Consider the following 25,594-nt stretch of genomic DNA (forward strand, 5'->3'; position numbering starts at 1 on the left):
GTTAGTGGACCAGATTCATGGCCCAAAGGCCTGGGGTCCAAATAGGGTTTTGGGTTTGGCTTCAATGGGTTGGGCTTAAGTTCCACGAGCCAAAGGCCCAGGTTCCATATGGCCCAAAGGCCTGGGATCTTAGGGTTTTAAAGGGTTTCACCGGGTTGGGCTTAGATGCAACAGCTCGAAGACCCACTTTTCTTCAGCCCTCAGGCCGGTTCCTATAGGTTTTCAAAAAGAGAAATAAATAAAATAAAAAGTAAATGGGTTGGGTTTGGGTCTGACGGGCCTAAGGACTGAGTTCTAAACGGCCCAAAGGGCCTGGGTTCGTTGGGTTTGGGCGAGCAGGTCCGTTTCTTGCCGGGGAAGAAGGTCGAAGCCTCCTGTGCTCCAGTTAACGGCAAACCAAGATTCTAGGGTACGATTTAACCATGAAATTGAAGGTGGAGGTGAGAGAAATAGATTCCTTACCTTTGATTGTCTTGAAATAGACGGAATCAACCGGAGATTCGAGCTCGACTCCACGGCTTGCCAGAGGTTTTCCCTGTGTTCCATAGAGGCAAAGGGAGAGAGAGTGTGTATGGCACGGTGGTAAGTATGGCGGCGTCGTCTCCGGTGGTTCCCTTGGGTATGGGGGTGTCTTGTGTGTGTGGGTGTCGATCGGGAAGGGAGAATGGAGTTTGTTAGAGAGAGAGATAGTGAAAGTGAGAGAGAGCTCGGGGAGAAGAGAGAGGGTGTCAGATCCCGGCCCAGGTCCACCACTTCCCAAGCCCGTTCCACCACCGTAACACGATATTGTCTGCTTTGGGCTTACCATTCCCTCACGATTTTGTTTTTGGGAACTCACAAGAAACTTCCCAATGGGTCACCCATCCTGGGAGTGCTCTGGCCTCCTTCTCGCTTAACGTCGGAGTTCCTACGGAACCCGAGCCAGTGAGCTCCCAAAAGGCATTGTACTAGGGAGGGATGAAAATATACATTTAAGGATCACTCCCCTGGGCAATGTGGGATGTCACAGAGGGTGAGGGTTAAGGGATAGGGACTTGCCATGTGGCAAGCAGAGAGTGGAGGAAAAGTGTTAGGAAATCCCAAAAGAGATCCAAATAGGGTAAAGGTTCAAGGGATCAATTTGTAAATTTCAAATGCTTTTTGGGGAAAGGAGAAATTACATTAAATTATGGGGAGGGGTTTTACATAACACGTTTCGACATGTTAATAATAAAAGTTATTTTGATGATTTTAATTTTTAAAACTACTAAAAAAACTATAAAATACAATAGCTATAGTGGATATGTATATATTGTGCATTAAATATGTATTATTGTATTCTTATTTTATATAAATTTTAAAAATTTAAGTTCTATTTATTTTTATAGTATACTATAGGCAAAGTGAGATTAAAAAAATTATAAAACACATTAAAAATAAAAATACCAAGTAATTTAAAAATACCAAGTAATTTAAAAATACCAAACACATTAAAAAAATTATAATCATTAATTTACGAGTCGGAAAAATGTGAAAAAAAATATGCAAACGCTCATGATCGCATCGCCTACACTTTGAGGATGGCTACATCGTCGTTTGAATTTTTAAAACCATACAAACCCTCATGAATAGTAATTTTAAGGAAGTTCAAAATAAATAAAATTCATAATCATTAATGAACAGATCTGAAAAATGTGAAAGCATGTATAAACGCTCGTGATTGCAACATCTACACTTAGACAATGGTTACAATGTTTGGTTTTTGATGCTTAGTTTATGTGGAAGAGAGTGCTAATGTGGAAAACCTTAGTGAAAACATCGTCAATATAACTCTTGAAGACAATATATCAAGCCAAAGTTCCAATACTATTTTCATTGGTAATTGATGAAAATTGAAGGGTTTTATTGTAAAAAACGTGCAAGGTTCCTTAACATTGAAACACAACTCCCTTCATTTTGGATATCCTTGAACATTTGGTATTTTGTAGTACTAATATTCTTCCATTAAGCTCTTATTTTGGGGTATGTAATACTTGATAGACAATTTTTTTTTTGAAGTAATATTTATGTGACAATATGGTATGCATATACTAATTTAGTATTATGTTTTCCATTTTATTGGGTCAAAGTATGTTTTTCATTTGCATTATTTATTTTAAAATATATATATTTTAGCCGGTAAGGGGTCGTGTAACATCCCACATCGCTCAGGGGAGTGGATCCTCTATGCCTTATATGTATATTCTCATATCTACCTAGCATATGGCCGTTTGGGAGCTATCTGGCTTCGGGTTCCATCGGAACTCTGAAGTTAAGCGAGTTCGTGCAAGAGCAATCCCATGATGGGTGACACACTGGGAAGTTCTCGTCTGAGTTCCCAGAAACAAAACCGTAAGGGCGTGGGCGAGGCCCAAAGCGGACAATATCGTGCTACGACGGAGTCGAACCCGGGATGTGGTGGAGGCCTAGGCTGGGATGTGACAGGTTGGGTCATATTATCTGTTTACTTTAATAGGTGTTACACGACACGGCTCGTTAAGATATCGAGTATGTCACGAAAATGACCCAAACACGGAAGACACAACATAATGTCATGTCTAATAAACAAAGCATATGTGGTGGGATGGGATCTCAGAAAAAACCTTACTCGAAAGAAACCACTTGGAGAAACCATCGAGCATGAAAAAAGAGACCTTCACATGTGAAGTTCGAAAATTACGTGAGGAAGGGACTCACATAAAGTAATTTTTTGTGGCGCTAAATGCTTTTTATCCAAGTTAAAATTAACCTTCCAATATCAAGTCAATATAGAGAGAAATTAATAAAAAAAAATAAAGAGGATTAAGAGAAATTAACTTTTCAATATTAAGTCAATGAAAAATGCTAAGTGTGTTGTAGGCCTATTTGACTGAAGAATTATAGAGATATTGAGAGAGGGTGCATCAACCAAAGGAAATTGAGTGAATATTGAGGTGTATCTTCTCACCATGTTGTGCATTTATTTATAATAGTAGAGAATGTTAATTCCTTACCCCAATAGGATTACAACTCTAATAGGATAATACCTAAATATAAGATATGGCAGAATCTCACAAAGATATCCCAAGATAATATAAGATTTACACGATCACATTCCCAAACTATTAGGACTGTAATACTCCTTCTTGAGTGTGTAAATACTCAAGTAAATGAAGCATCAGGCCTTCAGCTATGAAGTAAGTTCAATTGATGAAGTCGTCGGCAAAATGAGCGAATGCGAGTTTCAAATCAACGGAATAATGCATAAAAGATAAAACTCACAAAACCTCGCTTTGGTAAAACTTAAGGTGGGCAAAAAATTCATAGACTAAGGAGAAAAGTGAGAAGTGTTGGAAATTATATATTATAATATGAAATATTGTAATATATAATTTTAATAGTTGAGTGAAAAATAGTGTTAACCATATTTCTTAGAAATGTTATGTTATTCAGCTGCATTCCCTTGTGAAATAATGTATACTTATAAATGAAAAGTTACATCTCTTTAATAAGTAGAAATTGGATTCTATATAAACCGATGAAACCATTGGTATTAAATGATAGAAAATTAGAGTTAATCTTTACTCTTAAGAAATAAGGTTTCCCCACTTTGTTTCTCTCATTTTTAATTTGTCAAATTCCGAGTCGTGTTTTGAGAGTACGAAATATATAAAGTGCACTAGAGTCCGAAGATTGAAGTGCTTCGACTTCGGATTATAGATTGTTAAATCTTGTTAGATGGACGCCTACTGAATTACAAGCACAAGAGTAGGGGTGAAATTCTGGACATTGCATTTATGCAAACCTCAATCTCCAAGTTTGTTAGTTTTTCTAACTTTCTTCCTAGTTGTTTATATTAATTTCATACATGATGTTGTGAATTTCTTTATGATTATTATTATTGGAATTCTTGTGTTATTTTTGTATTTTTTGATATTGCTCCAACAATCTAAAGACATAATTTTTATACACTATGGAACAATAAGAAATATGAATCGACAAAATTCTAAATGTTTGATTAATTGGTTTAGTAATGAGAATTACAAATATCTATATGCTTGAATTCTGCATGTCACTTGGTATATGTTTAATAAAGAATAAAGTGGATTGGATATCATCGTAATGAAGTGGATTGGATAGCAACGTTCCATTTCACGTCACTTCTTATTACATGTATATGTCAGTGCCCAGTTTTCTTTTCTTTGAAACTGTTTAATTTTATACTTCTAAAGGAATTTCAGTGATAGATTTTGGAAAAAGTCTGGTTACTTAATATGTATAAATCTGACATTGAAAGTGCAGCACCGCTGCTTTATACTGCACATTTTTTATGAATGATTATGCAAGTCCATTTGTATATATATTTGAAATGGCATGAGGTTGTTAGGACCTGTAACTTAAAAATGGCAACTACCTTGTAACTGCAAATGTCCTGTCTAATCCAGAAGGTATTGTATCTTTTGTGAATGCTACTGCTATTGTTCTTGTTTCTGAAAGCATGTTTGAAGCGGTGCATGCGGTCACTTTACTAGACAACTTAATGCATATTATTTATTTATATGAATGCTTTGCTAACTGACGTTAATAGTTGCGGCATTTAGACTTATATTTAGATTGACTTGGACATTTATGCATGCCTTCATTTGCTGGTTACGTTCTGTTTATATACTAGTGTTGGTTATGAGGATAACTAGGGACGTTTTGGTCTTCGATGTTTGAAGCCTGCTAGGTTTTATATAGACTATTATATCCTTTGTTTGTCATTTATGCACGAACTGATATGAATATTCGTGGACAACCACCACATACATTTGCTATACATAAAAGCTTTCCTAAAATGAGGCATATCGTTTTCTGTTAATTGGTTTGCATCTGAGATATCTTTTCAAAGGCTATGTTTGATGTTTACTCTTCTGTTAGAAAAGAAATGATATGATACAAAATCTGCATTATCTGGTTAATTAGAGATGATCACAATGTTGTATTGGGTTTGAATTTGATGTTAATTTGGTACTGGGAATCATGCCCAGTTCATGCATAAAGTTCCTTTTGCAGAAAGGAATGACATCTGTTGTTCAATCTTGAGAATTCCTGGAAAATTTGTGAGACGTCTTCACTCATTGAGGAATTCAGTAACCACCAACGGTTCATGATGAATTTTCTTGTGCATTCTTATACCAGTTGGTGGAAAAATTGTTTATACTGTAAACAATGGGTTTTTTGCGGTAATATTTACTTTTTTGTGATTTGGCACTAAGAAGGATTAATGATCGGTTTTTATTGAGGAAACCTAATAATCAGAAAGAAGCAAAATGTAATCCATTTGGACTTTGGGGCTGAAGAACCTGATGATATGGTTTCTGTCTATCACCAGATAGTGTTCGAGGTTGTTAAAAGGATGCACCATTTGGCATCGTTTGAATGAGAAGGCACTATAGAACGTGGTGCCATAAATCACAGAGATGTAGCTTTGTAGTGCCAAGAATGATTATGGCCTACTGCTTCTTTTAAGACAAGTTATGTCATGACAACTACAAACCGAGTATTGCCATAAGTCAAGAGTATTGGTTATTTGAGAAACCCAAAATTCTTTTGAGATGAATTAATTAACATTGTCTTGGAAAGATGACGATTGAATTGTGGGGGGCCGAGGCAAAAAGGGAGATAACATTCCTATGTGGGGGTTTGAGACCCATGACAATTTTGAAGGCTTATAAGCTGAAGGATGAAGGCTAATAAGTGCTTTTCCAAAAACGGCTAGTAAGGCATTAAGGCCCTAATTATATGAAGATATAGTCTTCATTGCTTCCTACTTTTTAAAGTACAAAAAATGATCAATTGAGTGATAATATTAAAAGCAACCACAATTATGAAAGAATTGTGGGGGTTAGTTAAAAGTAATTTGCTAACTGAACGACAATCAAGATGTCATTTCTTGTAATGAGTAATTGTTTAAGGTATGGCAAGGTTAGAGACTTTCTTACAAATACCTTAAATGTGAGGGAAGTCTACTTCCAAGTGTTAGCAAATTATTGAATAAGTCCTAACCTATGTTTCGAGGACTTAACATTGGAAAACAACTACTCACATATGAAATACAATTTCATAAGATGGATTGTGTACACCATTAAGTCTACCTAGTAGTGGATCCAATTATTCAAGGTTAGACTAGAGAGTAAGTTGATCATCGAGGGGAATGAGGTTAAAGGCAACATAACTAATGAATCAGCCGGGTGGAAACCTAACTTAGTTGATTGGAGATCCTATGGTCTAAGTCTAATAGGCAAACTGGTTGGACATGATTCAAAGAAGTTAACACACTACATACCTCAGTCCTATGGTGGAAGAAGTGTATTGTTTGCAGAAGTTTTAGGGTGTATATTTATACTTAATGACATTGATATCTTATAAATAAGAAAAAAAGAGCAGATTATTCTTAATCAATAGTCACCTATGTGAGAGTAGAAGTTGGTCGCTTCTATGAGAATGAGATAGCTAAATTTTCTAAAGCTCTCATGAATCTAGAATTTGTTCAGGACCAAAATGACCATAACCGTATGAACCGTAATATATTAAGATAAGTGATGTGTGTTGCTTATTGTCTCGGTTTACTGTTGTGGTGAACAGTTCAAGATCTTCCACATCCATTGCGTCACCAAGTAAATCAGATAAGTATTCACTAGGGTAGGTTCAAGTCCAAAAAACACATCTCCCGATGCATCTCGTCCGCTTGTACTCTCAAATTCTTCCTAATTTTTCATTCATATGGGGGATTGTTGGAAATTATATATTATATATGAAATATTGTATAATAATTAAATGAAAAATAGTGTTAACCATATTTCTTATAAAGGTTATTTTATTTAGGTGCATTCCCTAATGATGTATACTGGCCTCGTTTGGTAGCTCGGACTGTACTGACTATTTCTGTCGGATATAATAGATAGCCACCAAATAGTACTGACTAAATTAATCGGGCGTTTGGTGCAGTATCAGACTAATGATTGTATTATTTATACTGTGTTTGGTACTGAACCAGATAAGGAAAGGGAAGAAAAAAAAATTGACAAATCTTTGTTTGTTTGTTGAACTTTTCTCATATTTATACTTATTGAAAATTTGAAAACCACACAAATTTTCAAATAACAAAGAAAAATAGTAAATTCCATACATCAAATTCAAAATATTTTCAATAAACTGAGCTGCAAAAAGGGCCAAATTCTAGCCATTAAACCGAGTTGCTAAAATGGCCAAATTTTAGCAGCTGACTATGTGCAATGTCGGTGAAGAAGTGGAAAGCTTGGGAGGAGGTGGATGAGTGGGAGGAGGTCTTGGCCGGAGAGGGGTTGAGATCCGAGAAGGAGCGTCGGAGAGTCTATGGTGGAGGGAGAGGAGGCATGACTGCTGCAAGGGAATGGGACGGAGTCTTGGGGAAGTGGAGTCGGTCAGGAGAGTAGGACGAAGTCATGTTGAACAAAGAATCGCCACAACGAGAAGCAGATAGAGAATGCTTAAATGCGTCATTGGGGGTGGTCGCATATGAAGGGTTGTATAGGTCGGAGATCCAGTAATGGAGAAGAGGGAGGGAGATCCTGCGGTAGCAAGAAGAATATGCAAGAAGAGAATAGTCTTGTACTAGGTGGTTGGATGGAACCTGGTGGTGGTGGTGGTTCATGGTGGTTGGCGGAAGAATTGAGTTTTGGGATTTGTCGGAAGAAGGGGAAAGAACAGAGGGAGGGGAAACGAAGAAGAAGAAGAACAGAAGGAGAGGAATAACAGAGAGAGGGGAACCTGGGAAGAAGAAGAAAAATGAGAAGATGAATTGGGATTCAAACGAAGAAGAAGAAGGCGTGAGAAGACTAACCTGAAGCAGAGAGAGCGGCTGTGTCTAGAAAGGAAGGAGAGCATTCGACTAAATTGTACCGTGGTTTTGGAGAGGATAAGCAAGTGGGTATTTACAGTATAAAGTAGGTGAGCCCGGATTGTTTAATCCAGTGGCTATTTAATACAAATGGACCAAACACCGTACTCCGTATTATTAGTACTATCCGGTGTCTTATACGGTGTGCCAAACGAGGCATTATAGATGAAAAGTTATATCTCTTTAATAAGTAGAAATTGGATTCTATATAAACCCATGAAACTATTGGTATTAAATGATAGAAAATTAGAGTTAATCTTTACTCTTGAGAAATAAGGTATCCCCACTTTGTTTCTCTCATTCTTAGTTTGTTAAATTCCGAGTCGTGTCTTGAGAGTACGGAATATATAAAGTTCGTCAGAGTACAAAGATTGAAATGCTTCGACTTTGGATTATAGATTGTTGAATCATGGGAGATGGATGCCTACCAAACTACAAGCACAAGAGTAGGGGCGAAATTCTATCTTTAGGACATTGCATTTATGCAAGCCTCAATCTTTAAGTTGTTTTTCTAACTTTCTCCCTAGTTGTTTATATTAATTTCATACATGATGTTGTGAATTTCTTTATGATTATTATTATTGGAATTCTTGTGTTATTTTCGTATTTTCTAATATTGCTCTAACAAGAAATTGCATTAAGTCAAAACTAAACGTCTTCTGGATGCAAGTAGAGAATCTCACAAGGGTATGACCAGCTTAGGATGGGTGCCTCATCAAAATCTAGTTATGTAACAAAAACCCAGTGGGAAAATGTTCTTAATTGTAGGGAAAGAGTACATTCAGATCAAGTGAGTATACTTCTGGATATGGGTGGGATTTTTTGTCAACTTAATGTACCAACCGAATTACCAACCGTACCACACCAAATTTGTGCCGAAACTTACCAATTGGCAATGATACGGTATTTGTACCAAACCATACATTTTCGGTACGGTAGTGGTATTCAAAACCATTACCGGTGATATATCGTACTGAATTGATATTATTAATATTATGTTATATATCGGGCTTCACAAAAAATAATGGGACACAAATGCACCCAAACAAAAAAGTTCTAACCAGCCGAAAAGAGAGCATAAAATAATGCGGGGATAATTTTGTTATAAAATAATTTTGTTATTACTTTTTTATAATTCGTATCTCACTATTACGTGGAGTATCCACGGGTTTCTTCTAGGCTCTAGCATGGTCTAAGATTATTCATTCAGTCCAAATATATGACTTTCTTTTTCTTGGGTAGAGTTGTCTGTTTGCACTTGGAATATTGATTACATGGAACATCCACAGGTTTCTTCTAGTATATATAATTATTTATGTAATTATTAATAATTATTATTATGTATATTTCATTTATTTTTTTAGTGAATTAGATACCATCTTCTGGTTCTCTTCTCTCATTCCCAGACCTCTGTTTGTTTCCTCGATAGAAAAACCTAAGCTTTCTCGCCGTCTCGCAACTTCATATTTTTCTCATCTTGCCGGCGACTTCATCTTCGTTTCTTCCGTTTCTAGCGACTCTCTCTTCCTAGTCCATCTCATATTCTCTTTCATCAACTTGGGTTATCTTTATCTGCGGGTCCATCTATCAAAGCACAACTTGTGTGCATTGTAGATGATGAATGATAGATGATGATTCTTGAATTTAGGTTACAATATATGAGATAACGGCATAAAAATTGAACAAAAACATGTGGGCCTTGAATTGGGTTGAAAATAAAAACCAACTTTTGGCAAAAAAAATAGCCCAAAACAAAGTGACAATTACTATTACCATACCATACTAACTGAATTAATTGGTATACCGAAAGTTTGGTATGATCATGGTAACAGATGTTTCCCTACCAAAAGTTTGGCATGGTAATCGGTACAGAGATTTGGGTGCCGTGACCGCATCAAATCCACCCTACTTCTGAGTACTCTCCCTAAGTTTGACAAAACTTCCAAATGAAAAGTACAAGCATTGCATATGAATAGTTAGTCAAACCATTTACGACTTAGGTTTTCGAGGCTCTTTGACGGACATCATCCCCTTTTTCTTGAATGTTCGTCAATTAGGCTGCTAATGTTCTTATTTTGCTGAGTGTGATTTTTGTCAATCTACCGTTGAACGAAATTTGCATCTACAGGACCCGTTTGTGCAAACTCGGTCCAACTCTGTCTAAGTGCCTAAACCGACCAAGACTTATGCTTGTGTAAAGGAATCTACCCATTCATCTTTTGATACGCCATACTTGTCTGTATAAATTCTGCCCAACTCAACCTGACTTATAGCGGGTCAACCCGGCCCGTAAAACAATATAAATAGGCATTACCCCTTCATTTTGGATAATCACAAGTTGCCCATTTCTTGCTAATTACCCTAATACCCCAATTTTCAGAAATTTGCATTCTCCCTCTCCCTCTCCCTCTCCGCCTATCTCCGGTGACCCCCGTCGCTTTTCCGCTGCAACTCAATCCGATCTGTACGCCCACAGTGACCCTCTCTCGTTGGTTCGAGGGTTTTCCAAGGGGTTTGCTTCTTTTGTCTTTTATTTTTGTTTCCTTTTGATCTTCCTTTTACCTTTCTTGGCCTCCATTTCCCCAAATGGTTTCTCTGAACCCGTTGTCTTTTTTCATAATTTAATAATTTATCTATTTCAATTTGTTTAGCTGATTTTCTATGAATTTGATTTGTTGTTGCAGTGACGAGCTGACTTTCTGGAATCCGAAACCCTAATCTCTCTGAGGTACAAACATTCTTCCGAGCTATAAGATCTAATCCTATCATTACTTTTTGTTGTTTATTCTTATATAATTATTGGGGTTTTGCATATTTTTCATAGGTACCCATTGTCTGCATATATAACAAGGATTGATATTTCAAGTTAATTTTGGCTCCTTCATCTCCTATTTTTTTTCGTCCTTTCCTTCTTCCGTGAATGCATTTGCAACATTCTCCTATCAAAAAGTTCATCTCCTAATTCTTTTTCTTTTTTGTCTTTTCCTTCTTCGTTCCTAATTATTTATTGTCTCAATCGATTAAGGCTTCTTGCGTAGGCATGGTAATCTGATTAGTGTATTATTTGCCGTGTATGTCTCACTGTCAGCAAGTCGGAATTTGCATATGCATTTCCATGTCCTTTTTTTGTGTTGCATAGGCCTCCATTGGAGGCTTTCACTGTGTGACCGTGTTGTTAAAATATATATATATAAACGAAACCAGTTTTGGCAAAAAACCGAACCGATTGAAACCAAACCCACCCAAGATACAATAACGATAGTAATAAATGGGTTTGGGGCATGGCCACTTCTGACCTAGGCTTGGCTTGCCGCTGCTGATAGCTTAAGCTTTTGGGCTTCTGGCAGTTGTTGAATGGATGGTGGGAGATTCAAATATGAAATCAGTATCAAACAAACTTTGCTCAAAATTTTCCTTGTTTGAAATAAGTGGAATGAAATCTTTGCCTAGTGCCTACATATAGATGTGAAATTACAATCTGTTACAATTCTAGGTCAAATACTATGATAGACGGCATAATTACTCATACTCCCTATCCATTCGTGGAGTCTGAAAGTTGGATTAAGTTGGATACCTGTCTGGATTTCAAAGAATTATTGATATTGCAACACCGTAGATATCATGTAGTTATAATATCAAAGAGGTTATTTCTAAGAATAAAATGAATCATTGGCATGTGCTCTGGTTGTTGTTTTTGCATTGTGTTACTTTGTAACTAGAAAAAATAATGTTGGTTCGTAGGTTATCATACTCTTCAATTGCTTGAAAGTACACTACCCTCACCCACATGTCAGCTGATACAGGAATCATGGAGATCGATTTTGATGCTGAAAGTGATAGAACACCAGAGACAAATGAAAATGGTTTTGTTTGTAATCCAGTTGTACCTGATGAGTCTGGGGAAGGTTTGCCTTATGCTCCTGTGAATTGGCCTAATCCTGGTGATAATTGGCGCTGGAAGGTGGGGAAGAGAGTTTCTGCTGCCGGACACTTTCTGGATAGGTATCTCTATCTTCCAAAGCGTCTTCGCAATCGTGAACATTCAACTTGTAGGAAATATGGTTTTGCAAGCAAGCTTGCAGTTGAACGATATATCAAAGCAACATTTCCTGGTTTAAATCTTGATGACTTTTTTACAAAATTCTCCTGGAGGATCCCTGCACACCAGTCAGCATTGACAAATGGTCAGCCGTAAGCAAATTTGATTTTTATTTTCTATTTTCTCAACTTTTGTGCTTTTATATCTTTAGGGCATCTTTATATAAATAAAATGATAATATCTTTGTCTGTCTTTGAAATGATCTGGTGTTTGTGTACCTGTGTTTTCTTTTCCTTTTCATTATCTTTTGTTGGTGATTTGATCCAGAGCAATTTATCTTGGAGACTGGTGGCTAAGCTCTTATTTCTTGACTTATATCTTCAAGACACGTGTGTTTGGTTGTTTATTTTCTAATTTGTATTTACTGTAGTGAATGGCTGAACTAATGGTGTCAATTTTGGAAAAAAAAAAATAGTGGGGTATTTAAATGCTGTTAGATTCTGATCAACATTCCTATACGTTAAAGTTTCATTTTCTATCTACAATCCAAACCGAGTCGTGTTTTTTTTTTATCATGATCTTTTCTCCGTCTTTATAAGATTCTTGAATTTTTTTATGTATAGCGAACAGCGAGCGAAGTGTATACATCATCAAATTCAAGCTGTCATAACAATATATCTCATTTTGGTTTTAAAGCTTTTCACAAATAAAAAATAAAATCCATGTTCAAGAATTTACTAATTTAGTTTACTACGCATCTAATATGTTTTTCACTTCTCAACTTATTGGAGAACCAATAGCATTACTTTCATGTGGAATTTATGCAGGTAGTGCGAAGTTGAAGCATGTGTCACGTGTTCTACCCCCTGAAGAGTGTGCAGAACCTGATTACATGTCTGATACTGAGCGTTGTAAAGCCGGAAATAAGAAGTGCAGCAGTCTGTTGGAACAAGCAGAAAGCCCAGTTTTAGCAGTAATGGAGTGTGATATTTGCTGCACTGAACCTAAGTTCTGCCGTGATTGCTGTTGCATTCTTTGTTGCAAGTCTGTAAACTCGTCCTGTGCAGGTTATGATTACATTCGATGCGAAGCATTGATGCATGATGGTAGCATATGTGGGCATGCTGCCCACATTGATTGTGCTCTGCGATGTTACATGGCTGGCACTGTAGGAGGAAGCATTGGCTTGGATTCTGAATACTATTGCCGGCGCTGTGATGAAAAAACAGATTTGGTTTCACATGTCACAAGGCTTTTACTTGCTTGCGAATCTCTTGATTCTCGGGATGATGTTGAGAAGATTTTAAATTTTGGTATCTGCATTTTGCGTGGTTCACAGAAAACCAGTGCAAGGGACCTGCTGAAACGTATTGAAGTGGCCATTGAAAAGGTAAATATAGTAGCTTCACAGTATTTAGACTCCCACACTTACACTTCCTAAAATTCCGGCAATATAACATTTCTATTTTAAGCAGCTCAAATGTGGGACTAATCTTGAAGATATTTGGAAAGAGGGAGACAATTTTTCGACAATCTCCACTGGTAATCTTCCTTTTCTAAAATTAAGTAATTATGTTATGATAATTACTTGCAACTTTTTGGATGCTGTACAAAAAATAAAATTAGTTAATTTGCACAAGGTTTCATCTTTCTCTCTCTCTCTCTCTCTCTCTCTCTCTCTCTCTAAAATGTTTTCATTTGCATACAGATGTCTCTCATCATGGGGATACTGTCATGGAACTTACTGGCTTCCAAGAACCCTTGGATGTCAGGGGCTCGCAATTTTATTATCGAACTGAAGCTCAAAAACTTGAGGAAGAGATTGATCAGGTTCTCCATGCACTAAGAAGGTCACAGGAAACTGAATTTAAAATGGCGGAGGAATGCCTTAATGCACAGAAGAACTATCTCTGTAATCTGTATCAGCAACTTGAGAAGGAGAAGTCTGATTTGGTACAGCACGCGTCAACTGACTCGGATGCTTTACTGAGTACTGTAATGAGCAGAGTGAAGCAGATTAAAAGCGAAGTCAAAAAGCTTAAGGATATGGAAGAAGTGGCCAACGGATTTGGAAAGACTTCTAGAGCTGTCCTGAAGGAGCACTTCAGTTTGGCAATTGAGGATTGAAGTAAACCTTACTGGATTATGATGGTTTAATTTCGTTGTTTCATCAACTTTGGTATTGAACTGGCTTCTTTATGGTTTGAACCGATTGCGCATTAGATTTTTGTGCAATCGGGGGCTGTCACATTTTTGTGTGAGGGTTTGTAAGCACGAGGGCATCTAGTAGAATCAGCCCGTGCCTACTGGCAGAAGAAAGGTATGAAGAGGCCGTTGAAGGACTTTCAAGGAACCCTCTTATGTTGTGAATTGTATCCTATGAGCTCCCAAAGAATCTGCACCTTCTTGCAGTGATTGCGTTGTTTGATGAAACGGTGCATGAGAAGGGTCGTCGCAGATTCTAGTCTGTTTGAAGCATCAGGCAAGTGCGCTCTCAACCTCCCAATTTCCCCGACTGCGATTTTTTCTTTTCTTTATATGTTTGTGAAGGCGGTTCGGCTGACTGGGGAATCGGAAATTTTGGCAACTAGAGAACACTTTGGAGCTGGAGTGCTGCTGCTCTTCGTTCGTGTGAATAGGTTGGTTGCAGATGTAGGCATTTTCATTTCCTGTACAATGTGTGTACAATGTGTGCACAATGCACAAATACAGTTTCTTCGGAATGAAATGGACCTTTCAATGCTTGCTTGTTTGGTTTTCCGATTTATACAAAAACTGAAAATTTAAATAGTCATCAATCGTGGGTTTGTGCTACTTTCGGACGAATGAAGCTAAAGCAACCCCCCAGCTTTCAGTTTTCAATCTCTTGGTACTAGGATTAATAAATCAAACGAGAATCAAGGAACGGAAACAAGGACAGCACTGAGCAGTGTCAAAAGGAGTAAACGGGAGTGTGAAAATCGCAACGGCGGAAACACCGCATGCAAAAGCAAAAGCAAAAGCAATACCAATAACCTAGATCTAAAAGACCAATCCAGATCCAGTACACAATTGCATCATCATTGCTAAAACCAACATTTCTTTCATTCAACAAGAACAGCAGCATAAAACAACGGCAGCCTCAAAAGCTCAGTTGCAAAGCTAAATCCAACTTAATTGGAACAACTAAAATTATAGCCCAAACAAGTAAAAAGATTTAAAAAATACAGAGATAATTACTGTACAAGCACAAGGCGGTTACCCATACCTCCTCTGAAACCCCCACCCCCATTCCCGTCGCCACCGCCCCAAACCTCTCCGCCACCATCACCCCCGTCCGCATTCTCCACTCCCACATCCTTCGGCACCGTCACGATAAGCTCCCCGTCCACGAAAACCGCGCTGGCCAACTCGGGTCGAGTCGATTCCGGCAGCCGAAACCTCCACATGTCGAGCTCGAGCTCGTCCATCGTCAATTCCGCCGATCCACTTTCGCGAACCACGATTTTGGTCACCCCGGGATGGATTTCGATGGTGTGGGCCCTCACGCCGTCGCCGATATTATCGGCTTCGGCGACGAATCGGAAGCAATCGGGATTCTCCTGGACCAGAACGTCAGCGTCGGACCGAAAGGGGAGCTCCAGGATCCGGCTGAAGACATGGGGGAGACGGCGGAGCTTCTTATGGGTCAGACCCAAAAGTGCCTGCGCTTCAGAAAGTGGGTTTCTTGATCTGTATTGGACGGTGATGTTGCGCTTCCTGGGCATGGGGTGGACCTTCATGGTTGGCGGCTTCAGTGGCAGCTGCTGGGGCGGCGGTGGCGGAGGTAGTGGAGCTGCAGAAGAAATAGAGGGATGCGACAAGACTAATAGAAAGATGAAAGATGCCCTTCTTGTGAAAAAGGCAGGCCAATCTTGGGTGGGAATCAAAATCCTGATTGGGTTGTTGTTTTTACCAAAAGAAGGAATCATAAAGGATCGGTGGGAAAATTGATTTGGGTATTTTTTGGGAAAATGCCCTAACCCTAGAAATTGGATTGGATTGGATTGGATTGATATTGAAATGGATTGGATTGGATTGGATTGAATTTTCCCAATTTCTTTCTGATAATTTAGAAATTGGGGAGAATGAAAGAAATGTTGGCTGCAATTTGAAAAGGGCGTTAAGGAAAGCTCCCTTTCTGGGTAAGCATAATAGTGGCTAGAGCGGCCATGGGCAGAATCACAGCAGAATATATAAAAGGCAAGATGGTTTAGGTTTCATCCTTGGACTTTACTATAATTACAATTTTGGCCATATTTTAATTTTTTGCACCATCGTTTATAGCTACTTTGATGTCAAGGAAATCTTAACACGACAAGGATAAAAAAGGTTATTCCTTGTGTAATTATATAATAATAGAGATATATAGGGTGTAATTTCATAGTAATTGTAAGTCACCTTCCAAGCTCATGTCTTGTGACACAATTTAGGTTGTCCTTTTGAATTCGTTTTCGTTTTATTATGTGACAACTTTGTCAACGTGTTTTGGGATTTTTTCTGACGTGTTTTCAGTGGCAAACGAGTGATCAACGCATAAAGACATGTCCTTGTGAGAAGAGCAACACATGGAAATGACTGCTTGCTAATATTTCTAGGTTGACGAGCAAGTTAACTAACATGAAATGGGTACATTTTCATATTTCTAACTTTCTAAGAGGAAGGAAGTAAGGGACATTCCGTTACCAAAAAAGAAAAAGGGACATTCCGTCTCCTATACTCATTTCCTTGAAGTTACACTCCCTCCTCCACCCTTGTCTAATATGGCATTTTACAAAACTAACATCGATCGACTTTGCATGAGCTCTTTTATCACAGAATTTAGAATATACAAGAAATTTTAGATGTGTGCATATTCTATCTAGTTATACAACAGTAAATTTTTTCTCAGCAGCGTAAAATGATGCTCACCGGTGTAATTATTGTCGATTAAGATAAGTCTGGTTTAGTCTATCTTCTATACAAGTTTCAAGATTTAAACTCTTCAAAAAAAAAAAAAAAAAAAAAAAACAAAGCGGTGAGCAAAACTGTTAGCATTGTATAAAGTATAAGACAGAGAATGAACGTTCCCCGACCCTTCGCAGAAGGGGTGACCAACTAAAACAAAACAATTTTAATTTATTATCCCTACAAAATTTTGGATTAAGTGCGCAGATAGAGACAGTGCTTGCTGTAGTTTTCATATAGCAGTACATGGGGTGCTCGTTGACAAACAACCATTGTCCGTTGAAACTGCTCTAAACCAGCACCTATAGATTTGTTTTTTTTCTTCTTGTTATTTTTTCAATATCTTTGAAATTAATCCAAAGATTAGAGGGTGATTTTTCCTAACTGGGGACATTTGGTGACCATAAAATTCCAAAATCTGCTTGCTAGCTTTCAGATTAAGATTTTCACGTTTGGATTGTGGAGCTTCTTTCGTTTTTGAAAAAATACGTCTTTCCAACAGAATGATAAAATGGGAAAAATAATACATGCATATCCAAACTAACCACTTATTTTAATATCGCTTGTATTAAAAAAAATAACCGCTTATTGTTGTTGCTCATTGAAGGAGCACTCTGCATCTTCAAATGCATAACGAGCCCAAATGGAACTTAACTATTGATTCATCAATAATTACACAGCGGTGAAAAGTAAATGACAGTAACTTGCCTGATACTGTGGTAAATTGAGACCGAGATGCTCTCTTCCTGGAGGGGTCTGACAAACACAAGGCAATTGAAAGGGCAATTTGTACTTCCCTTAAGCTCTCCCCTTTGATCTTCTCGTATGCTCAACCACATCGACTCTGTTACGTATGTTCCATTTTTGGTACGTCTTCCTCATGGTGCATATGACGCCTACGGTGAGATCTTCTATGTTTACGAGTCTGTACTTTTGGGGGATTGACAGTGCTAGAGCTACTTGGAAGAAGAATCTCCTCGCTTGTATTACCAAACACGCAATCAAAAGGGTCAACCATTACATCAACACCAGAGTTCACCTACGATAAGAAATAGATGAGTCAGAATACAAGAGACCCTTATCATATGCCATGAAAAGTAAGTGTAGTTTCCTCATCATTATTCAGATATGTACATAGGCAACAGGGAAGAGTGGAAACCCCTTCTGAACGTGCAGAGTACAAATGATCCTACTATAGTACTATTGCTGTTGATTTCATCATGTAACTTATCTGAAGACACACCTGTGAAAAAGATTGAAATTTATATACCTAAGCAGTTAGGTTTGCTACCAGTATAGGCCCAGGGCATGATACTTTCTTTGGCATGCAAATTTGATCGGGGTATGGTTTTCTGCACCATGTAATGGGGTTCACATGCATTTGGTGGGTATAATGTTCAACTCTATGAATTATTAAGGCTACAAACTATCTTACGTACACATTCCTCGACAGTGACAAGTTTATGCTACATCGATTTTCCAAATTCTTCTTCTGCACTACCATCGCTACTTATAAAAACTAAACTTGTCAGCAATGTAATGCAACCATTTCTAAGAAAAAAATACTAGATAAGTTTCTTACAGGAACTTGTTTGGGAGCAAAACGTATTTTGTGGGAGTCATTCTGGGTGTTCCGGGAGTCAATGTCAAAGGAACTCTGATGGTCACCATGGGAAGCCTGGTCCGGATCACCTTGAGAATTGCTGTAATCTGTTCTTCGACCATGGCTAATGTTATCACTAAAATAATTCCGATAACGCCACCTCAGCGTTGACTGATCTGAGTTCGCATCATCAAAAACTTTCTCAGAATAGAACTGTTTAGAGATAAGCCCCATCATAGAAGGATCATTCTGATACTTATTCACCATTCTGTTATTTGAATCACAGTTCACAGTTCAATAATTCAAAAATTTCAATTAAAGTTAGTAAACAAGCAGATATTGGTCATATACTACAATGCATTTCTTTTCTGGATAAATACATGTACAGTAATGTCCCATATATACTCAGATAATTACATACAAAACCAAGTACGGGTTGGCAGAGATGTGATGGAAGGGCAGACATTAGTCATATACCGAAAATGAAGTTTTTGTGAATGAATAAATGTATCAGAAGGACTTCAATTCCATAAGTGTAAGAAGGACAATGAACTCAAAATTTTCAACTCCTAATTACAACTCATGAAGAATAGATCCACACCAAGATGGCTAAAGATCCACACCAAGACGGCTAAGATGACTATTCATGCATACCAGAAGAAAACTAGTGTTTCTAGCCAATTACACAAAAGTGAATCATCAAACATCCTAAAAATAAAAATGGTGACATACATAGTTGCTAACTCCGCCTGCATACGACTTCCATCCTGAGAAAGAATATGGTTAACACATGAATTTAAGGACCTAGACAAGCTCCATAGTCCAAATAGAGCAGCAGCTCCTGCAGAAGCATAAAACTTGTTCAAAGGAGAAAGTGATAGGTAGCTATGATTCATATATATATATATATATATATATATATATAGAGAGAGAGAGAGAGAGAGAGAGAGAGAGAGAGAGAGAGAGAGAGAGAGAGAGAGAGAGAGAGAGAGAGAGAGTTTAACCCACCTCCTGAAAGGTTAAGTCGAATAAACGTATTCAGCTTCTTTGATGCTGCGATAAAGAAACTGAGATTGTTAAAAGAATGAAACATATAAATAAACAACAATTATGCTAACGAAGTAATAACAATCCAAACTTACAATAAAAAAACCTGAATCATTATTGGAACCCAAAAGAGGAACCTTTACATGTAAATTAAATGGAACAAAAAAATTAACATAATTGTTTATTAAAGAATCCTATAACTTTTCACCAGCTTGCTCCCTCGAATGATTATAAATGAGTATAAAAGTGATATGCAGATGGTAAACATTCATAAAAGCCCCAGGAAATGTGTAAGATTACAATTCTATGAACCATAAATATCAATTGCAATTTGCAAGCTGATATCCTTTCCCTTGTACTGTTTCAAAAAGTGCAGAATTAAGAAAAGAAGAAACGAGAACAGGATACTAAAATGTATAAACTCTAATGCAATGAATTATTATTCCAAGCAGCGAAACCAACGTACTTCAATACACTTTAATAAGTACATATCCTTTTTCACTTGAACATAAGTGTGGCACTGGCAATCAGTAAACATCTCTTGATAACTACCTCAAAACCATGTGGCACTGGCAATCGGTAAACATCTCTTGATAACTACCTCAAAACCATGGAACAACGAAAACTTGAAATACTGGAGAACCAATGTTTCTCTATCCAAAACCAGTGCACACTGTTGTAACCGACAATGGCCTAATGCAAACTCTCCATCCAAATAATGAGAAATCGAACCCTCATTTCTCTATCCGAAACCAATGCAAACTCTCGTAACAGAAAATGACCAAATCAAAACTGGGTTTTGCAGCTTTTGGCGAATGAGAAACAAAATGTGTGCCAAATTAGCTAATATCGAAAAAAGTCACTCGCTTGTACCACTACCGCTATCACACAACTGGAAACTCCAACCTCCCAATGAATTGAAATATACAGAAATACATAGTTGGCAGATAAAAATTCACAAAACACACAGGAACCCTGAACAAGAAGATTGCCAAACGAGAGAGAGACCTGTCCAGGCAACAGTGGCAGCAGCAAGACCTCCGAATGTAAACTCCCTGACAGCTTTGGACTTGCAAGTCAGAAGAATCTTAGTTTCTTCAGGCGTCAGTTTTACCTGCATATACACACATATTTGGTACAGCAAGGTTAGCAACTAATGGGTGATTCTTGGGTAAACCTGAATTGGGATTGGGGTTTCGAGGAATTTGGTGACTGAAATTGGGGAAATTTGTGAAATGGGAGTGGAAATTTTTACCTGTTTGTACCTGAGATGTTGCTCCAGCTCGAACAAAGCTTCTCCCATTGCTTTTTGGGGGCTTCAGATCGTAGAACGTTTCCTCCTTGTAGATACAAATTACAAAGGAAGGCGAGCCGCATATAAACGACATGTCGTGTGTTCTATAGTTGTATGGTCAGATCGTTGGCAACCTTTTTTTTTTTTTGATAAAGTAAGAAGAGGAAGGTTTGATAAGTAAGAAACAAGGTTGAAGCATTCGCATAGTTGCAAAGACTGGCATACTTTGATGAAGTTTGCTTCAAAGGTGTATGAGAGAGATTATTGTCAGATATGGGACTAGGTTTCACCACTACAAACATGGTTTTTCTTCTTGTAAAGACCATTGATAAACTCTATTCTCCGTTTGAGATTACATTTCTTTCTACTTACCAAAACATGAACGCGAAATTCATTCAATTCAATCAATCAGAAAACTATCCCAATGATCTGGTCTAATGTTGTTGCTGATGACTAACATTTGATTGATTAACGCTTACATGGCCTCTAATATTTACAAATGCTTCCCACGAATTGTATTATCTGGAAATTTGCAGGTCAAATGCAGTATTTTCAGAGGTAAAAACTCTTCAGGTACAAGTCGTGTTGAAAAAGATATTTCGTTTGCTAAAAGGCGAATGAAGCCTTTTCATTTAGGACAATTTGAGTTACTAACTATCTACCTGGATTCCTAACGCCAAACAGAGCCTAGTTTGTTGCTAGTTAATCATAATCAGGAAAGCAACAATTTCCCATATTACATTACACCGTTAGGGAACATATACAGTTCGAGATTAGATTAACAATTAAGCTCAACCGGTTCCACAATACAACATAACAAGGGGACATTTTTTCGAAGCTTCTCCCAAGATATGAGGTCCGGATATCTGCTGAGAGAAAACATTGCACCTCCAATGATGTCCGCTGGGCTCTTTAGGTTGGGATTTCGATATTGTAATTTGCAGTAGTTTCAAGGTACTGGTTGTTGCCAAAAGTAGATAAGAGCCAAAATTTCTGCTGCATCTTTCCAAGCATTCTTGAGACCATATTCTTCAAAAAGGCTAGTGCTGCTGAAACCAATCTTTGGTTATCACATATCGTGCTCCACCGGTACTCAAGAATCCATGTATTCGGATCTAGCTGCACAGCTGAGGCACCCCAACTTCTCTGCACCCAGGAACTGTTTGGCTTCCGAATCACATACCTGCCGACCTTTCCATCCGACCACTTCTCAACAACAACAATGTGGTAAGAAAATAGTATATGTTTGTACAGCATGACACAAAACTCAGAAACACCTCAAGGTTGACCATACAACATTAACATAAATAATCTAGTAAAAACGTTTTCAGCTTTACCTCTGTGACTCTGCCGGATAAGATTGTGAAAGACCGGGAAGAAAACCCACTCGTGAGCAACCCGGCGGTCTGCAAAGGCCATCCCCATATCCTCACCTCCTCAATTGCGGATTTGTACAATGTGCAATGTGAGCTCAGAAGCAAACCATCCTAACATTTCATCATTAACAAGTTTGTGAATTTTGGAACAGACATTTCAAGTTTATCACCGAATAATGCTGAATTGCTGATTAAACTTGTAAAGCAGGAGTTTGATTACAAAGTACCTGACTAATGTCCCATATAGATCTAGGATAGCTGCAATTCGAAACCCTCCGAGGAACAAGACCCTGCATTTCTTTCTGCAAGAACCTCAGCCTGCCATTCATATCATCCACAACCCAAGATTTTTCACTAACATTTATCACCATCTCCGGCGACAGAATAGGTTTCAAAGCACCCGAAACCATCTTAGAAAACCCGCACATCGCCACATAAACCAAGCTTAAACCCAAAATCAATCTCCAGAATTCACACCCAAAACCCCATTTTCTCTCCGTCTTCTTAGTCTTCTTCTTCGATTTCAATCTTGCGGCCGGTTTACGCTCCGGAGACACAGGAATCGAAGGAGAGCCCGACGTGGGTGTGGACAAAATCGAAGCATCGAAAGAGATGGGAGTGCGTTCAACACTTGGGTTGTTCTTCGGCCTTGAAGATGAGAATTTGGTGAGCGGGCTTTTCTGGATGCTGAAAGGCATGAGATCGAGAGTGGCATTGATGCTGGCCAAGCACATTTCGCAGTTGCAGTTGGCATCTTTCCGGCATCCTGGGTAGTAGCAGCTGTCGCGGTTTTCAGATCTGTCATCGTCCATGGCTGTGGTGGTGCTCGATTTCACTGAGGATGATGTAGTTGTCATTGACGGCGACGATGAGAGGGCGGATTTCATGGCTGCTTGAGCGTTTCGGGGTTTAGGAGAGAGGCTTTGTTTTGTGGACATGGTGTTTGAAGCGTTCACAACTATGCTGTGTGGGGAAAGATGTGGTTTTAAAATTCTAATCCCCAACGGTCATATATGGCATGATCTGGTGGGAGTTGTTTTTTGAATCCAGTGATGGGGTAACAAATCTCTACATGATCTTTGTATGGTTAAGAGCCTTTCCAATTCAGAACTCTTTTTACTTTTTTATTTTTTGAACAAATGATATTATCTACGTTAAGGGGAGGAGGTGGGCTTAACTTTACAATGAACTAGCAATAATGTGGTTCAAACTCAACTTTGACGAAAATCGAATCTAAGACCTCTCACTTACAAATGAAGAGAAATATCACTAGACCGTAGTACTAAATTGCTCCAATTCAGAACTCTTAATAGCAAACACTTATCACGTCTCCCAAACTCTAACGGTTAATTAACTTGATGAGTGGGATAATGGATCTCAACCTAACCAATCACAGCACGCCCATCATACTCTAGTAAAATCATTTTCAAGTTCAACCCTACTAATATATAATAACATGACCTTTAACCTTGAGAAGGTTCTTCTGTTAAGAAACTCGAACTCTTGAATTCAAATTCATTAAATTTAACTCGGGCATCGAAGAGATGTTTGTTTATTTGAGCATTAGTCAAAGAAAGTTTAGTAATAACCAAGGTATTAAATATCGATAATATCGGAAATATCGGAAGTCCGAAAACACGGAAATATCGATAGAAATATCGGGATAATATCGATATCGATAAAAATAATATGGAAACCACGGAAATTGTAAGAAAAACTTGAAATTTTTTATTGAAACTTTGCAGGATGTTTATTTAGTCAATTATCTATTAGTTTATCACAAAAAATTGGAAGGACATGCATGGCATGATGGATTTAACATTATCAAGTTGATTATATAGCGAGCTGGCAAACATTGTGAGTGTAGAAATATGTAGTAATTACTGAAAGAAGTTTAAACACACCATAATAATTTATATATAATGAATTAATACAATATTTTACACTTTATACATTGCATGGTAAGATACATGAGTGACTTAGTACCACATAGAGTTCCTATGAGGTTCAAATTTTTCACTATCTTCATCATCTCTATGTGTAGAGTGATTGTATTGTGAAGAGTAGTTATCAAATGATAAATCCCCAAAATATTTTGCATGTAATTGTTAACATGCCACCCATATGGATCCGAGATTGGTTGACCTTGTCCATAAGCAAAATCATTTGAAGATTGAGTCTCGGATTGTTTCCATGAGTCACTCGATTCTATCCCAACAGGAATCGGATATGAAGGGTAGGGAAATTGTTGGTTATAAGTATAACCATAGTTACTACTTCCCAATCCAACAGAGTCCGAAGTTATAGATAACGAGTCATCTTCTTGACTTGACAAAATCTCCTTGCCTTTTTCTGTACGAGTATAATCCTTCCCTATGGCACCAATTTCTGGTCCTGCCCGCCTACTGCCATGGTCCTCATCCTGTGTTGCATGCGTGAAGTTTGCCTCACCAGCGAAGGGGCTCATAAATCCTGGAGGTGGTTCAACATAGTTTCCATATCCACCACCACTACCTCCAGATCCACTATATCCTTCATCATTCCCACCTCCGGTGGTAGGTGAGTCTCCTCCTGATCTTGTACTAGAGCTATCATTAGTATCAACACGATGTTGTGGTTGTGTAGGATTGGAAGAAGGTGGAATTCTAGTGTTTCTTGGTCTTGGGCACAAAAGTTCTTCCAAAGAGTAAGCGCTGCTAGATCCCACCTCCTCCGCTAATACTCTTTCTACATTTATCCCTTCATTACGTGCTTCTTCAGCAACTCTGGGAGCTGGGTTGCCTTTATCATCATCTAAATGAAGAGGTCTAATCCATTGATAAAATGGGTTACCCTCTGTATCATCATCTTTAGCAACAATATCAAACACATCTAGTGGGTCACCACGGTCGACATGATCTATTTATGCTTCTTTATCTCGAATTTAAAGCTTCATGTTGTAGTAGCAATAAACTAATTTTTCCAACCTACTATGAGCCAACCTGTTTCTTTGCTTTGTGTGTATAAGTGCAAATGTGCTCCAATTTCTTTCACAAGCAGATGAGGAAGCTGTTTGTGATAATACTTTGATTGCTAACTTTCTCACAGTTGGTGCATCGGTCCCATACATGATCCACCGTTCAGCTACAATGAAAAACAATGTTGATAAGCCTAATAACTCCAACAAATTCTATTATAAACTTATCGTGAAATATGTTTACACTCACTAGGAGACATTTTTGTTCGAGCAGCAACTGATGTTGGTTCTCCAAAAGTTCTTCTTGCATCTTTAAACCATGTTAGCTGAATTCAATAAATCGTGTTAGTTTAATCCAACAAAGTAATTATTATAATTTAAGTAATTGTGTACCTC

General features: G+C 38.0%; 4 protein-coding genes across 6 annotated transcripts; 1 reads left to right on the top strand and 3 right to left on the bottom strand.

The window, feature by feature from the left end:
• The first annotated feature begins 10,142 nt into the window (after positions 1-10,142).
• On the top strand, positions 10,143-14,705 carry LOC103453132 (uncharacterized). Of its 3 annotated transcripts, none has more exons than XM_008392681.4 (6): positions 10,143-10,430; positions 10,603-10,646; positions 11,660-12,102; positions 12,785-13,347; positions 13,433-13,499; positions 13,666-14,705. In XM_008392681.4, the coding sequence occupies exons 3-6, from the start codon at positions 11,706-11,708 to the stop codon at positions 14,082-14,084; spliced, it is 1,446 nt and encodes a 481-aa protein (XP_008390903.1). In that variant the 5' UTR covers positions 10,143-10,430; positions 10,603-10,646; positions 11,660-11,705; the 3' UTR covers positions 14,085-14,705. The 3 variants fall into 3 exon arrangements, with proteins under 3 accessions (XP_008390903.1, XP_008390904.1, XP_008390905.1); XM_008392682.4 differs by having other exon boundaries at positions 10,243-10,430; positions 11,722-12,102; XM_008392683.4 differs by having other exon boundaries at positions 10,248-10,430; positions 11,713-12,102.
• Positions 14,706-15,019: 314 nt separating this feature from the next.
• On the bottom strand, positions 15,020-16,283 carry LOC103453131 (uncharacterized). The gene has a single exon (XM_008392680.4). The coding sequence runs from the start codon at positions 15,905-15,907 to the stop codon at positions 15,173-15,175; it is 735 nt and encodes a 244-aa protein (XP_008390902.2). The 5' UTR covers positions 15,908-16,283; the 3' UTR covers positions 15,020-15,172.
• A 1,187-nt stretch (positions 16,284-17,470) lies between these two features.
• LOC103453130 (uncharacterized) lies at positions 17,471-20,975 on the bottom strand. Its single transcript, XM_008392679.4, has 6 exons — positions 20,828-20,975; positions 20,581-20,686; positions 19,534-19,578; positions 19,258-19,366; positions 18,505-18,793; positions 17,471-17,961 (listed from the first exon to the last, which is right to left on the bottom strand). Exons 1-6 carry the CDS (start codon positions 20,873-20,875, stop codon positions 17,770-17,772), a joined length of 789 nt encoding a protein of 262 aa, XP_008390901.1. The 5' UTR covers positions 20,876-20,975; the 3' UTR covers positions 17,471-17,769.
• Positions 20,976-21,449: 474 nt separating this feature from the next.
• LOC103453129 (uncharacterized) lies at positions 21,450-23,289 on the bottom strand. Its single transcript, XM_008392678.4, has 3 exons — positions 22,470-23,289; positions 22,204-22,353; positions 21,450-22,072 (listed from the first exon to the last, which is right to left on the bottom strand). Exons 1-3 carry the CDS (start codon positions 23,178-23,180, stop codon positions 21,779-21,781), a joined length of 1,155 nt encoding a protein of 384 aa, XP_008390900.3. The 5' UTR covers positions 23,181-23,289; the 3' UTR covers positions 21,450-21,778.
• Positions 23,290-25,594: the final 2,305 nt, after the last annotated feature.

Source organism: Malus domestica, chromosome 13 (genome assembly GCF_042453785.1).
Source record: "Malus domestica chromosome 13, GDT2T_hap1".
Classification (NCBI taxonomy): Eukaryota; Viridiplantae; Streptophyta; class Magnoliopsida; order Rosales; family Rosaceae; genus Malus; species Malus domestica.

Coding starts and splice junctions, on each gene's coding strand:
- LOC103453132 (XM_008392681.4), top strand. CDS start 11,706: ATGTCAGCTGATACAGGAATCATGGAGATCGATTTTGATGCTGAAAGT. Junction 12,103..12,784: donor CCAGTCAGCATTGACAAATG/GTCAGCCGTAAG, acceptor GAATTTATGCAG/GTAGTGCGAAGTTGAAGCAT. Junction 13,500..13,665: donor TTTTTCGACAATCTCCACTG/GTAATCTTCCTT, acceptor ATTTGCATACAG/ATGTCTCTCATCATGGGGAT.
- LOC103453131 (XM_008392680.4), bottom strand. CDS start 15,907: ATGATTCCTTCTTTTGGTAAAAACAACAACCCAATCAGGATTTTGATT.
- LOC103453130 (XM_008392679.4), bottom strand. CDS start 20,875: ATGGGAGAAGCTTTGTTCGAGCTGGAGCAACATCTCAGGTACAAACAG. Junction 20,687..20,827: donor AACATCTCAGGTACAAACAG/GTAAAAATTTCC, acceptor GTGTATATGCAG/GTAAAACTGACGCCTGAAGA. Junction 19,579..20,580: donor TGCCACTGTTGCCTGGACAG/GTCTCTCTCTCG, acceptor TCTTTATCGCAG/CATCAAAGAAGCTGAATACG.
- LOC103453129 (XM_008392678.4), bottom strand. CDS start 23,180: ATGTCCACAAAACAAAGCCTCTCTCCTAAACCCCGAAACGCTCAAGCA. Junction 22,354..22,469: donor CTATATGGGACATTAGTCAG/GTACTTTGTAAT, acceptor ATGAAATGTTAG/GATGGTTTGCTTCTGAGCTC. Junction 22,073..22,203: donor TATCCGGCAGAGTCACAGAG/GTAAAGCTGAAA, acceptor GTTGTTGAGAAG/TGGTCGGATGGAAAGGTCGG.